Genomic DNA, 16,696 nt, shown 5'->3' on the forward strand with positions numbered 1-16,696 from the left:
ATTTTTTAAACTGATGTTGCTACAATGGATGAATTTTCACCCAGAGCATATTTTTCTTTTCTAAAGTAAATAATGTTGTTCACGGAAATGGATATCCCGTATTTAGTTCACTTTTTGTAGCCTATAGTTCTTGGCATTTGCTTCGCGGTGGGCTCCCAAACTTTGAGAGCCTCCCCGCACTGCAGGTCCTGCGGGCCCCTCAGTTACGCCACTGTGACAAAGGTACTCACTGGCTGGTTTTAGGACGCAGGTTGCACCAATGAAATCTACAGTGTTACCACCTCGCACATCTTACGTGTTGCAAACTACAAGTATTTGTATTTTTTGATACCTTCTGTATGTCTAGTACATACATAACTAGAAGTACTATTTACAAATTGAAACCTACCTTGCTCCTACTGCGAAGTCCGATATTGCATAGAAGTATGACTTCAATACTTGTGCGTCACCAAACACTTCATCACCAAAAGTGTTCAAACGATCCAAAGTGATCCTAATATCGGTAGCTGTTACCCATTCCTGAAAACAAAAATAAACAAGGGTAAATGAGATTTAAGAAAGTATTTTTCTCTTATGGTCTATTCGGATGTTACCTCAAATCTCGACCACATTTTCTAGTACATTTTTCTATTTAATTTAATGTCCTACGTTAATGATCCGAAAGCTAAGGGAGGCGGTCATGATGATAATGAATGTAAAGGTGAAATGAAGAGAGTGGAATGGAAAGGGAAACACCTGAGAAAACCCACACATACGATGTTCGTCCATCATAAACCACAACTTGCTGGAATCGAACCATTGACCACAAGCACTATAGGTGAACGTTCTACTAATTTTTTTAATTAAACAGAACTTCTTGGCACTTTCTTCAACTGTTCAGAACTACCGGACTCGACAGGGACACGAACACAGAAAGATCCAGGACAGTTATAATTCTAGCCTCTTCAACCGTGGATTAAACCGGAGACCATGTGCAGGAAAGGAACCACTGACAAGGGAAGTTCGTGAGTAAGCACTCGCCTTCAGGAAAACTAAGCATGCCACTTGAAAGATTAATTCATGATGATTACAACAAGCTAATAAAATTTCTGTACAGTCGAGAATTTTTCGAGAAATTCAACGTTAAATGCATGATGAGGAAAGAAGGGTGCCGGAAATATATAACCGAAGTATTCTCTCCCATAGCGAAGCCTGATGGTTTGAACTTGCTACTGCTGGGGTCCATTCACAGACAAATTGTCCATTCCAAGTTGGATGGCGGATGCAAAAACGTAATGGTTGAGAATATACCAAAGAACTGCACACGATCTGCACAACCATTTGATGTTTTTGCCAAAAAAAGATTATGGCAGCGGATTTATACATAGTATGAAACTTCATCTAGACGTTATGATGTACACTCATGTCCAAAATGATTGTCGCATATGTATAACTGTCTTCTTGTAAGAATATAATTTGATAATGATTTTGCAGGGTACTTTTAATACTGATACTATGTGTATGATCGGGAAATGTATATTTGTGGTAAATTTCATAGGAAAAGAATTATAAATACGAAAATTAGTATGAGTAAAACTAAATGTTGCTAAATGGACAAGAAAGTTGTATTTTCGTTTTATTGTTCTTATTTATTGCTCTTTTGACATGGAATTTGCCACATACATGTCTTTGCCGATAATACGCATACTAACATTATAAGAAATACCGGACGAATTCGTTATCAAATTATATTCCTACAACAATATATTTATAGACATGCGACAATAACTTTGGACATGAGTGTACCAATGAAAGAATCAAATAAAATTCGTGTCCATGCTAATGAATCAGTTCCGTTCACTGTGATACATTGGACTGTTTCAGTTTGTGATCCACAAGGCAGGTTACCGAACAAATTATATAGCCTATACCTTTTGAATCACCTGGATTTTTATTTTCGCTTTGGTTTTCCGAACTGTACCCTTAACTAATGCAATGCAATTGCACATATAAACTGTTCATGCCAGAAGGAAGTCTTTTGTCTGCATCATTTCTTTATAGAACAGAAAAACAACGGTGATCAATGTTCATCTCTATCATTATTGTGAGCAGTATAATGACAAATTTTAACTAACAAACCCGTTAGTTATTGCAAAAGTTTTTTTTTTTCTGTTACCTCCAATAGACTTCAATTCATATGTTAATATTCGTTGCTAATAATATTGTACTTTACGCGTTTAAATGCGCATTTACATATTTTTTCATATAAACTTCCAAGTTAAATCTCTTGAACAGTTCTCAACCGTACAGGAATTTTATTAGCTTTTTGTAATCAGCATGAATCGAGCCTTCAAATGGCATACTTAATTTCTCTGCAGGCGAGTGGTTTCTCCCGAACTTCCCTTGTGAGCCACCTCAGCATAATATTTTGTAGATAGTATATAAAACAATTTCATTTACAATAACATTAACATTTGCTCTGCCATGGAGTTTGCCAATCCCCGAAGCTAAGACGAATTGCAATATGTTACTCTTGTACAGAGCACATCTTTTAGTGTCCCAGTGCAACGTGCAACCCTCTCACATTTTTAATTTACACCTGCCTCCTCCCAGTGGCAGATCCAGGGGGGCGATCGCCGCCCCAGAAGAGGAAAGTTTTTTTTTTTAATTTTATTTATAAATTAAACCCATCCCAGAGTTTGGAGCTCTTAAAAGTAGCTCTAAGTAACAATATTACAACCCACCGCCCACCCCAGAAGTCCGTTCTGGATCCACCCCTGCCTCCTCCCGGAAAAATGTTCTCTAAGAAGGCCTGGCTACGATAACACTAAATGTCAGTTTCATTATTATTAAAACTTCCATCAACATTTTAAATTTGTTGTTTTCAAGAACTGTTGTTTTGTGCTATGAAATGATTCGTTAATTACAATTTATAATCATAATGAAATAACAAAATATTTAAAAAGAAATAGGCTAGCAGGTGTACAGACTCTGTAATTGGAATGGTTTACTTGAGTTGAGTCCGTAGCATCCTGCAGCCAATTTCTCTTTTAATTCTTCACGCTGCCACCAGAGAGTGCGCTCTACAGTACCAACTTTAACTGCCATCTAGTGGCAAACTATAGTATTATGAGCAAGCAGCAAGACATGAATTAAGTGGCATAAATGAGGAGGGTAGACTCACCTTAGAAATGAATACAATGTTATTTATAAAGGAACACGGAACTACGACAGGGGGGGGATGCGGCACAGGATCGACACGGCACAGGATCGACACGGCATACGACCGACAATTCAGCTCAGAAACCTGTTTCGGTCCTGTGCCGTGTCGATCCTGTGCCGTTTCGGTCCTATGCCGTGTCGATCCTATGCCGTGTCGATCCTGTGCCGTTTTGCTCTCACGCCGCTGCTCTGAAATAATTTAACTTTTAATCATGTGCCTAAAAAAATAATATTTTTATTATCTGTTTAATCTTTGCTCTTACAAATTATAAACTCCTGTCGATTCTATGCCTGTGCAAGTTATATGCATAGAATACGTACGATCGAAACGGCATAGAGCCGACACGGCATAGGATCGACACGGCACAGGATCGACACGGCATAGGACCGAAACGGCACAGGATCGACACGGCATAGGAACGAAACGGCACAGGATCGACACGGCACAGGATCGACACGGCACAGGATCGACACGGCGCAGGACCGAAACAACGCACGATCATCCCCACTGCGTAGTATCTATAAAACCAAATATTTATTTCTCATAAAAGCAATCAGAGACCTGTCAATTGATTTTAAAATATAAGAATTATAAGATATTTACTATATGAATATTAATAATTGTGAGTGACAAAAGAATGATAGTGCTAAATGGACAAAATATAATTTCTTGTGTGCTTGGTCAAAAGCATTTCTATATGTATGGAATACTTATATTTATTATTATTATTATTATTATTATTATTATTATTATTATTATTATTATTATTATTATTATTATTATTATTACGTTTTAACTGGTTTTGAAATCATGGCCTGATTCCACTAGAAAGCGAAAGCCATGAGAAATGTAAGCTAAGTAGTAATATGGAATACTTTTAATGTTGCTCACTAGAGGAAACATGCTCGCATGTCTTCTCGTCTCGATATCGAGACCACAAGAGACTTTTTTGTTGGGAAGTAATAACTGAGCCGATGGCTCGAGCCGGCTCGCTCGGGGTGAACCATCGGCTCGAGCTGGCTTGGTTGGATGAACCATCTGCTCGGTTCGGCTCATCTGGGCCGAAGGCTCTTGCTGACACGGTTCGGTGAGCTGTTGGCTCGGCTCACTTCTCGGTTCGGGTCCATAGTGAGTGAGCTGTGAGCCCAGCTGCTCAAGTTGTTTACAATTGTAAACCCGGGCCGAACAGTTTTGAAGATATTTGGCCAGTGCCCTATAACTTTTAACAATGTTTGGCTCGAGCCCGAATACTCAACCTAAACCCTCAACCCAAATTCACAAGCTCGTGAACAATATCCTTGACTCCTAGAATTCACGACTACCGAGGTTAGCAATCAACTAGTTTTTTTAGTATTCAAACACAGACCGCGTTTCTTTCATGTTTAAACACAGTGTTGTTATAATTATAATTATAATTATTATTTATTATTATTAATAATAATAATAAAAGTTGTACTAGTAGTAGTACTAGTATCATTGATAACCTATATTGTCTATGCAAGATACTTGAAGAGAATACTCGAAACTACAAACCAGATTTGGTTCGACTCGACCCGAATTCGAGTCGAGTTGGAGGAAATTTTTCGAATCGCGTTCAAAGATGTCTGTTTTTAGTCGAATCGAGTTTCAAAGAATACTCGCTCGTACTCACTCGTGCCCATCGTAGGATGACCACATTCTAACAATCGAAAAGTAGGACACAAGTATAATAGTACTGTATATGATATCTTACTGCGTCGGCAATACGCATATCATTATTTAATGTTAACCTTAAGTTAATGAACATTTTTGTTAAGAAGAAGCACTGAACAAAATTATTAAAGGAATTAAACACAACTCCAAATGCTTTGATGAATAACAAATTGGTTTATTTTATGAACGTACAGTCAAAGTTCGTGTTGGGCTAAATAATAATAATAATAATAATAATAATAATAATAATAATAATAATAATAATAATAATAATAATAATAATAATAATAATAATAATAAATTTCGAAGCGTGGTATTATTTTAAGAAATGAAAGAAAATTTAGACCGGCACAAATGAACTTCTATTTAACTTGGTTAGCATCACTGTCATAAGTTCAATAAGAAACCTTTCCTACTTTACGGATATCTCAACAAGGCCTTCTCAGTAAAAGCGATGTATTGTAAAAAATGGTTTGTTGATTGTTCTCCATCCCTAGTCTTCTGAGGAGTGTTAAAAAACACAGCGGTTCATCATTCAGGAAAAGAGTGTGTTTGATTCAAAATATTGTGAATAAAGAATGAAACATTAAGATATTGCAAATAAATTAACTCTGGACATTTCGCAGGACATTTTAAAGAAGAAGGATATTTCTCGATTTCCTAGACATCTTCGCAACACGCAGGACAGCTCTTTGAAAAACAGTACTGTACTGCGAAAATCAGTACGTCTGGTTACCCTAACCCATCCCTACGAGTAACGCAGTATGGCATTTTAGCCAATGTTACCTTATATGAAAATATTCATAACTTATAGCTGTCAAGTAAAAATGTGTCCTTGCATTTACATAAAGCAATTCAGAAAGGGGAATAATAATAATAATAATAATAATAATAATAATAATAATAATAATAATAATAATAATAATAATAATAATAATACTAAAAGCGATAGTAATAGTAGTACGGAAAATTGAAGTGATAACATTTGTTCACATATTCTAAGTTTCAGACCTAAAAGTAACGCGTTACTTTCGAAGTAAAGTAACAGTTACTTTTTGGGGGCAAGTAACGCGTTACATTTTAGGAAAAAGTAAAGTAACTTGTAACGCGTTACATTTTTACATGTAACTTACCCAAAACTGTCCATGGGAAAATTGTTCACTGCTCGGGCCAAGATTGTTTCTGACTGTCGACAGATGGATGCCGTTTATGGCAGACCTTTGCCTGAAGTACTGCCCAAAGTTTGTAGTCCAACGGGTTAAGATCCGGGCTGCTAGAAGGCCAATCAGTGGTAGAAATGAAGTGAGGGACGTTCCGCGCCAGCCAGTCCTAAGTTGGTTTCGCTGTGTGGCCTGGAGCGGAATCCTGTTGGAAGGTCCACCTTTCTCCAGGGAACATGGTAGCAGATAGTGGTTACACTATAGGTGTTAGCACTGTGTCCTGGTATACCTTGGCAGATGTTTTAACACCTTGTTCGCAAAAATACAGCTGGGTTGTGCTTGAGTAGCTCACTCCCCACCAAACCATCACTGAGGCAGCATGATGTGTCGGGTGTCATCCAGAAGTCCTAAACGGCAGAACTCCTAAAAATATAGGCACTAGACCTGAATTTTAGTACTTCTGCAGTTTAGAACTTGTGGCACGGTATGATTTTTAGGATTTCTGCCGTTTAGGACTTGTGCCGCGATATGATTTTTAGGACTTCTGGCGTTTAGGACTTCTGCCTTTTAGGACTTGTGCCGTTTAGGTCTTGTGCCTTTTTCATTCACTTGCTTTAGTTCTGAAATTCGCCACCACCCCACGAAATTGCGACGATGCAGCAACTAGTTGGCAATAATGTCACGAACGTAGCTAATTCCAACAATAACAGCTATATTTGTACTACTAAGATTATTATTATCACTATCTGTTCTGCACTTATACGTGAATTACATAATACAACTTATTTCATTCTAAGAATTAATTACATAATTAGTTAAGAAATTCGTTTCTTTCGAATGGAGATACGAGAATCCCAAGACAAATTCCTAAAACAAAAATAAATAAATAAAAAATTGAAAAAATGTTTAAAAAGCATATTTTACCAGACTTCTGAAAGCAAGAAAACATTCAGAATTTCAATATATACTGTGTGGAGCGAATTTTATTAAGAGTAAGACAAAAATCCACCAAAGTTTACTTAATTAAGACAAAAGCTCACTAGACATTTCACGAGTGAACATTAAATACCAACGGTATACATAAAGAACGCAGTAGATTTAAAATTGAACAAAGAACATTTATTATGCAATACATTGGGTGACATTCATAAGTTCTAAACGGCACAAGTCCTAAAAATATAGGCACTAGACCTAAATTTTAGGTCCTGTGCCATTTTTGCAGAAATTACTACATAGTCATTTAGGAGTGTAGCCTGCAATTTTTTCTAGGGGAGCTTGATTTTTATATATTAAAAGCAAATCAAAAGTTTATTTTCAGATTACGAAAGCTTCAATAAGACAATAAATTTATACATATTACACATGTACATAAATACATAATATTATTGTATTTCCAGTTACTTCCTTTTTGAAACCTGGACCTTGACAGAGCGTAAATTTAAAACCACAGCTTGTGGGAAATGTACGAATAAGTTAGTTATAAGAAATCGGAAACTGTTCATGGAAGTCCATTTGTTTGACTGTATTTATCTTCTGTACTCTTATATAAAAGAGTAAAGATGAGTGATTTTTGGGCAAACTACTACAAGTAGAGTCGATAAATTTTAGTTATAAAATATAATTTTCTTATAAAAGCAGTACATAAGAAAGAATTTTTGGAAATAAGTATCGTAAAAAAGGTGGGGTAAGATTTTTTTAAAGGGTAGTGTATCTCGCAAGTTTCTAAAGCTAGTAAAATAAAACTTGGCATATAAGCTTTCCTATTAAAAAAAAAACTGAAAATTGAAAATTAAAAATTGAACACATAAAAGGGAAAGAGCAAAGGGAGCACATTTTTTTATGTTCGATTTCCCCATTACTTACTCAGAAAATATGTAAATAAATTAAGGAAGGATTTGTTTAAGCTAGATGCGTGAAACTCGGCATTTGAACTTTTAACTAAAAGTAATAAAATACTATATGTTTCAGCGTCTTGAAAATTACACTTCTAAGCGAAAGGAGGGTCAGTTTCTATAATATTAAAATATCCCACTGCTTATGAGATTTGCAGAAAACTCTTTTTCCTTTAGGCCTCGGTTCATCCAGTTAAGCAAACGAGAGTACAAAGTGGCTGATTAATTAGGTTCTTTTAATTATTTTAACATGTTGACGTAGTTTAATTCTTTTAAAACTGTATTCTTTCACATTCTATTATAAACATATTTCATTTGCTGTAATTATTAAACACGTTTAATAAACATAAAACAGACTAACCTCCGGTCCCGGCCAGAATATGTTTTTGGTGTTAAGCCATCATTTGCCGTCCGTAACATAACCTTTGATTTAAACTTCACGTACTATCAAGACTCAAGTCTCAGAAATGTAGCATATATGAAATATACTACTTCTACTACTACTACTATACTACTACTACTACTACTACTACTAAATATTAATAACAATAATAATAATAATAATAATAATAATAATAATAATATGTACTTCTGAAATACATATGTATCTATGTGTTATTAATTCTTTCATAATCTTGATAGAAACTTTTGATTTGTTTTTAGTTTGTAAAAATGAAGGCCCTCTAGAAAAACTTGCTGGCTATACCCTGAATGACTATGTATTGGTTTCTGTACACGTATTGTGTTATCACTTACTAGTCTAGTGTTATTTTTAGAACAAGACAATGGTTCTTGTCTTGGAATATTACTAGTTTGGTTTGGTAGTACAGTGATAGAGTGTGACCTATGATTTTATTTCCCTGTAGGGTATGCTATCTGCAATGCAATAAACTGTATATGCTTCTTCTTCCTAACAAGGCTGGGCGATAAGCCCCTGCAATTCCATTACAAATAAGGACGATATTATTTTATAAACTACTTGGTGAACCTTTGTTAATATAACGCTATTAGTTCTTACAACCTTTTGTTAATCTTATTTAACAATTGCAAAATGGAATAAGAGAGAAAATATATAATGTTGATGATAGTTTATTTACATAAGGTATACATACAACAAAAGGGAATCTGTTGGTCACTACTGTGTATCTGCTAAACCAGGGTCAAACTCTGTGTGTCACAAAGGTTAGTTTAACAGAGTTTAAAATAATAATAGATATTTTGTTTGACTTACAAAGATTATCATATTAGCAAAATGATTTGAAATAACACGCCAGACATAGGATAAGCCTTGGGCTATATCGCTTAGAATTGTTTTAAGAGTAAATATATCATTTATGCATTAAATTTCATTACTGGCTACTTACACGTTTCGGCCTCGTATTGGAAGTCAGCTTCTCGTGTTCTTTTCATATTCCACGATAACTGTTTTAATTGCACACTCCGCCAAATTACCTTTCCGACCTTACAATACTTTCTTGGAAAACTTCGGCTAACATATATCACCAGACGTTTCGAAAACCGACATCCTTTACTTCAGGATACAATGCGTTATTTAGCACTTCACCCAACACCTCACCGTTACTATCATTCTCCACTTTCGCTCCTATAATCTACCACCGTTAGATCCCTCTTTACTTATCATCGCCGATTACGTCATTCATGAACATCTTCCTCTCATTCACCCATCATTTCCAGCACAGTGATTACCATTATTTACTAACATGGGACTCATTCATTTTCATCATTGAATAGAGCAGCCTCTAGGCTAAAGATAAGCTCATTTGTCTAACTAATATCACCCACGTGTTGTCCTGTGTATGCATCTCGCCACATCATTCACGCCCATTACTATATCATACGTATCGTGCATTCTATACCTAATCCTTCGTTATGATCATTAATGTTCTTTCCTTATAATATACTGCCTGATTATTTTCTTATTTATCTTCTTACTAATAACAATCATATATATGTAAAGTAACTTGGCTTCAGTTATCGCATCCTTATTGGTATGCAACCGTGCACATCACATTGCATCAGTTTGAGGGAATATTATTGATGAATTGGCAATGGCTTTCATGTTCTTGACGCTAATCCTTACATTTCCGACGATTTGAACTCACGTTTACTGAGTATGAGTGCATTCTGGGGATTTTTCGTAAAGTGTTTCCACACATTTGAATCACCCTGCTTCACTGTTATGCTCTACCGACACTGCAGATGTCTTTCTAGAGCATTTGAGTACAAATTCGCTATACTTAATACTCAGAACATCACTGTTGTCCGGCATCCATACCTGGCGATTATGCAACCACACACAACCGGCATGGTGTCCGCCATTTTATATTTGTTCCAGATATCGACTTAATACAAACGAATTATTGTTACCTGGTACAAGCCTATCAATTCATATCCATTTAGACCAAGTTTCACTTGGAAGATTATCCGGGACTCCCTACGTTCCTTTGGGGAACCCTTGCGCGTGCATGGTAGGATTGTGAAACATGCAAAATTCAATGGAGCAGGTATGACTTCTTCAGTGAATTTTTTACCCGCCCTCTTTATGTTGGTTAGTTTCCGAACTATTGGCGTCCGAAACTCATTTTTCCACGCTTTGTAGATCTGAAACTATGTCCGATAGCCGAAAGTTCAAGAGAACTTTTTTTCTTGTCTCAGTGGCAGGAGTCACCTCTCAAGAGTTGTAACACTTATTTTGCAACACTCGATATATATATATATATATATATATATATATATATATATATATATATATATATATATATATATATATATATATATATATATATAGTAAGTAAAGATCTAAGGGTTTACTTGTCCCTACCATAAATCCTTCATTGTAACCAGATTCCGGCGTTGCCGCTCTAACTCAGGTAGAACTGTATAAAGCTCTCAGTATGGCTAACCCCATTACGGTTATCATAGTAGCCCGAGCCCGTGCAGACCTATAAACACATTACCCCACAGAAATGAGTGCCATAAGTCCATGTCTTCTAAAGGCTGTTGCGCCATGAATTTAGTTATCATTATTATTATTGCTAATATTAATATGTAATATTAGTAATAGGCTTAATAAAGATTCTGCCTGTTTATGTGCTCTGCTTGTAAGTATATTATTTCTAACTTTAAGATATAGTTATAGAGGTCATTATATAATTGATCAGTTTCTTTCTAATGTGATTCGTCACGTATATAAAAACTGGACAAACTACAAATTAGGATACTATACACAGGAAATTAATAATGATAGCTTTATTACTCAGATATTAACCTGCATACATTAATACATATGAGATTTAGATACTTAATAGAATGCTTTTTAATCATTTCTTTCTTTAAAAATAAAGTTTTAAATTGTCATTATAGACAGATGGCCTGTCGAATATTATTATTATTATTATTATTATTATTATTATTATTATTATTATTATTATTATTATTATTATTATTATTATTATTATTATTATTATAGGACAACAGTGATGGCTTATTGCTTGCAGTGCCCAGTAGTAGTTGTTTCCTTTCATCTTCTCAGTTAGAACTTCAGACTGCAGGTCAAAGTGAGCTTCATGGATCACCTGCAAATGCATCTAAGAAGATAGTGTAGAATCCTTCAGATGATCTCCTGAACATGTATGGTTCTATCCAAAATCTGGAACTAGAAAACTGACAGCTCGGAAAAGGAAGAGATGTGCTATTCTCACAGACACTCTAGAAAAAAGTACTTTCGAAATGAAAAAGAAGCATCTAAAAGCAACCGAAAACGTAAAATCATCAGCTGAGAAGAATTTATTCTCAAGTCGTCTGTTTGGTTTCTGAAGAACCGTACGAAGAACAGGATACAGAAGAAGACTAGGTACAGTGTTTATGTTGTGAGAACTGGTCTCATTGGTCGTGTTCCGAGAGAAATCCGTACTACATCTGTATAGTTTATAGACATTGACTGCCACAGTGAAAATGAGTGAAGCGATGTTCAAGCTGTAGATTTGATAGCATTAAATTTCTGAATCAAGTCCGATTGTTGCAACTTACCCCAGATGATGTTGCAATTTACCCCATGGGTGGGGCAAGTGTCAACAGTCGGACTTAGTTCAAAAAGTGGATGCTATCAAAACTGCCGTTCGATGTTTTGCACTTCTCTTTTTATGGTATGTAGTTAAGGCATGTACCTTTTAGTACACTCAATATAGTTTTTATATCTATAATAATTTTCGAGTAAAAAAACAGACCTGAAAATTGTTGCAACTAGCCCCATCTTCCCCTACAATCACTTTTTCAAAAAAAAAATGTATAAAGCCAGTAAAGCAATTAACATGTAGGTCTATTTTCGAAGATAATATAGGAATTTTTCGTGCTGCTAATTATTTATTTTTAAAAAATCAGATGCTGAAACCAATCGATATAGCGCAGTTTAAGCAATTCAGTTTGTTTTATTTAAAAAGAAAACTCTCTATTTACAAATTTGATTGTTCCTATGTATTAGAGCAGTCTTCGAAAAATCAGTGCCTATTGTATTTCTAAAATATAGCTGGAGCCGCGGTGGGTCAGTGGTAGAGCGTTCACCCCTGGTGCATGGGGTCTCGGGTTCAAACCCTGCTCCCGCCAAGTGAACTTTGTGGTCGATAAACGCCGTGTGCGTGGATATTCTCGGGGTTCTCCCGTTTCCTCCCACTTTCTTCATTCCACCATTTCATTCATTTCTCATAATCACCGTCTCCTTCAGCCTAACCGGCATAACCGTGGGACGTAAAACTCAAAGATTTCATTTCATTTTCTAAAATATAGCTGTATTGATTTATTGGTATATATTTACCTTCAGTTTGTTTGAGAGAAAATTATTACAAGAACTAAAAAGTGTTTCTCTAGTAAATACGTTTACATAGTTTAGCTATTGACGTTACTAAACAAATTTGGTTTTTTTAATACATAAAATGGCGCCCGTATATATATAGGGTGTAACTTAATTAATATAACAAACGTCGTTAGGTGATTCCTGACACCGAAATAAAACAAAAACTATACAACAACCTGGGTGTAACACCCGAAAATTTGTCGGAAAAATGTATAAACCGCCATAACTCATGAACAAAACGTCGGATTGAAGTCGGGCAAAAGAATGTCCATTGTTTTTAGTCGTAGATTCGATTAGTGTACAGTGACGATGCAAGGATGACTTCCAAAGAAACTGGAGTATTCCTTTGAGTATTTTATCAAACGTTGAATGAAGAAATGATCAATCAAGTACAAGATTTAACATTAAAAAATAATAGTGCATCGTTCAAGTTAGAAGAACACTCAGAATTCGAAAGAAAGAGAGATACACATGTGTGATTCATCTATTTTGTCTCAGTACATAATGACGTCTCGGAAGAAGATTTTAAATGGAACGAAGTCTTTAACGTATCACACTTATATCTTCTAGGCTAATGGTAACGGATGATAAATGAACGGCTTCCTGTCCAAGAGTGTGTGAAAAAGGAAAAATAACTTTGATCCAGATTAGGTTTAAAACGACTGTGCATAGGACAGTCAGGCGGCATGTAAATAAATATAACATCGAAAAATGCAAAGATCATATGTGATGAATGAGTGTACAAGGAATTCTCCACATGACCCAGGGATTCCAAATATTGTGTGAATAGATATGGGGCAAAAGTAAGCTGCATTAAACGGTTTCTTCCTCGTAATATGTAATTCCGTGGAATATGGTACTTCTGTGCACAGAAGCAACAAAAGTGGAGAAACAAGGGATGTTGTACACGTTGCATAACGATACCAAGAAGTGCGCTGGAATAGTATACTTGATTTATCCGTTAGATGAATCTTCTCCCAGGAATACTTTTGATGGCGTTTTCCCCTTCCTTCGAGTTGGCAAACCTCAACTTTTCCTTGAGCTATGAAAAACTTCATTGCTATTGTGAATATACCAAAATACTATCCTAGTGTAGACCACTTACATTTTGATTTTATCATTGCCGGAGAAATTTTCTCAAAGGAAGCTCGTTGAAAGTACATTTTAAAAAAGGATAGTCTTTTTTCGACATTCTAATGTACATACCTTAGAGCTGTATGGAATACCTACACGGAGGAATACCTACGGAACTATCGTCCCTTGTGTGCCAATTGCGAGTGGCTTACAGAAGGCTGTCTTGAAGTTTTATTGTGGAATGGCTTCAGTTAGCATGGCTGAGTTGTAATAAGCATCTACGCAACTTGTGAGTGATATACATAGTCAGATGCTCTACTGTTACACGTGTAATTGCTGTATAACAGGATGGGAAATGTTGTGTTCAACGGTAGAGGGTTGTGTCCAGGTATTTAAGGTCGTGTAAAAGTGTAGACGTTGGTGTTTAAGTAAAATTGATTGTGTTAACCTGTACACGCCTGCGCGATGGAAGATTACCCTGTCCACGAGCTGGCAGATATGCAACTCATTTATGGAGTAGCAAAGGGCAATAGCCCAGAAGTGTGGCGTTTATATCGTGACCGTCGCCCTCAAAAGAGAGTAACTTTCCTTGTATTTTTCCACGCCTCCATATTCGACTTCGAGAGAGAGGTCCCTTCGGTTTCTCGTACGTGAAATCGGAGGAAATAGCCCCATATGGACAGCTGAACTTGAAGACAGCGTACGTCGAATGATCAAAACCGTCTTGAAACTATCATGTGTATGGCGTAAAAAACCACATGCAACTCTAGTAAACGATCAGCAGCAGAAATTTGGTGTGGTGTGGTGTATAATTTTGTGGTAGGAACTTATTTATTATCGGTCTGCCTGTGTGGGAGTACGTATCTTTTATTTTTACGTAATTTTCTCCCAAAATTGATAGAACATGTGCCCTTGAAGATAAGACAGCAGATGTGATTTCAGTATGATAGTACACCTGCACATTTTGACAGGAATATGCAGACTTACCTAAATGAAACATTCCCAGATTGGGAGAGAAAAACCTGTGTTATGACAACCTCGTTCATTCTACCTCACGCTGCTTGATTTTTTATTTCGGGGATACGTATGAAACTCCGGCCACGACAGTCGAAGAACTTGTAGCTCGATGTAATATAGCTGCGGCAATCATCTACGAAATTTCAGATGTGCTTGATCACACGCGGAAAAATTTGCTTCGCCGATGTCATCTTTGCAATGCGGTCAACGGTCGACAATATCAGACTGTGAACTGTTATTCTTCATAGCTGTCTCGTGTACACATACTGCATTGCACAAATACTGTACAAGATACCTCTGAGTATTTCAGTTATCCTACCTTCTCCGAAACAGAATAAATCGATAATTTGAAATTGTATTTCTTTCTTTCCTTGTGCAACACGCGCAAAACCTTGAGTATCGTCGAGTTTCATTCCTTCTGTACTCGTAGTTATTATCTTCCACGAATTTACGCATTACGGGGAGGAAATCTTTTAATCTAGCTTACTTTGGCTCAAATTATATTCACATAATTTGTGGGAATCACTGTTGTTATGTGAAGAATCCCTTATACTCTAGTTCATCGTACATGATCTTTTGCCCCTGACTGTCTTATGCACAGTCGTTATAAACCTACTCTGGATCAAAGTTATTTTTTTCTCATTTTTACACACTCTTAAGTTGAACAGGAAGCCGTTGATTGATCATCCGTTACTATTGGCATAGAAGTTATAATTATGATAAGCTAAAGACTTCGTTTCATTTAAATTCTTCTTCCGAGTCCAGGAATCACCTCCAGACGTTCATTACATTAATGAAGTTACACACTATATATATAATGATAAAAAATAATACCGATATTAGTGTCGATGAAATAGTATTTGGAGTCACTCAGACGAACAGTAACACTCCCGATGCAGTTTAAATCCATACTCAGATTCCATTGCCCTTTATGTTCAAAATGAAACTATTCTCCCCGTGCGAAGAACGGGTATTCTGTTAATAATTTATTATTAAACATCACACCATAAAATACAAAGTGTATCACGTAATGTACACGTTATACTGTTACTTCTTAATGTATAAATGGAGGATGAAGGACTATTATTGGATCAAAAGATCCAATATATTTCAGACAATAAATTTCTTGTAGGCTTTATATCTGGAGAACAACATATAGTGTACCCAAACCTAAACTATGACTGAACTCAGTATGATGTGCTTAGTGCCTGAATAAAACGAAAGCTCGATTTAGAGGCCATTCAAAAATTCTGTTGCCCTTGATCCAAAAAATCTAATATATTTCATTCAATAAAAAAAAAAATCTTGTACGTCTTACATCTGAAGAACTACATATAGTGCAGCCAAACCAAAACTATCACTTAACTCAGCATGATGTGCTTATTCCGAAAGTAATACGAAACCTTGATTTAGGGACCGTCCAAACGTTTGTAGCCCCTGATCCAAAAAGTCCAATATATTTCATTCAATCAATAATTTTGTTGTATGTCTTATAACTTATATGGAGAACTACATATAGTGTAACCCAACCCAAGATATCACTTAACTCAGTGAGATATGCTTATTGCGTAAAAAATATGAAAAGTCGATTTAGGGACCGTCCAAAAATTTTGTGGCCCGTTATAAAAAAATCCAAAATATTTAATTAATCGAAATTTTTCTTGTACTCCTTATACCTGGAAAACTACATATCTGGAGAAAACTCGATTTAGAGACCGTTCGAATATTTTATGGTAACTGATCCAAAAATTAATATTAGCCAAGATCATAATACTTTGATCCATTTTTT

General features: G+C 35.8%; 1 protein-coding gene across 1 annotated transcript in view; it reads right to left on the reverse strand.

Moving 5' to 3' along the window:
- The window catches only part of LanB2 (laminin subunit gamma-1), a 488,424-nt gene that overhangs the window by 245,054 nt on the left and 226,674 nt on the right, over positions 1 to 16,696 (reverse strand). Inside the window, exon 5 of the mRNA XM_081764904.1 lies at positions 389 to 519. Coding sequence (XP_081621030.1) covers positions 389 to 519 — 131 coding nt within the window. The remainder of the gene's footprint in view (positions 1 to 388; positions 520 to 16,696) is intronic.

Source organism: Thermobia domestica, chromosome 7 (assembly GCF_964235325.1).
Source record: "Thermobia domestica chromosome 7, izTheDome1.hap1.1, whole genome shotgun sequence".
NCBI classification, from domain to species: Eukaryota; Metazoa; Arthropoda; class Insecta; order Zygentoma; family Lepismatidae; genus Thermobia; species Thermobia domestica.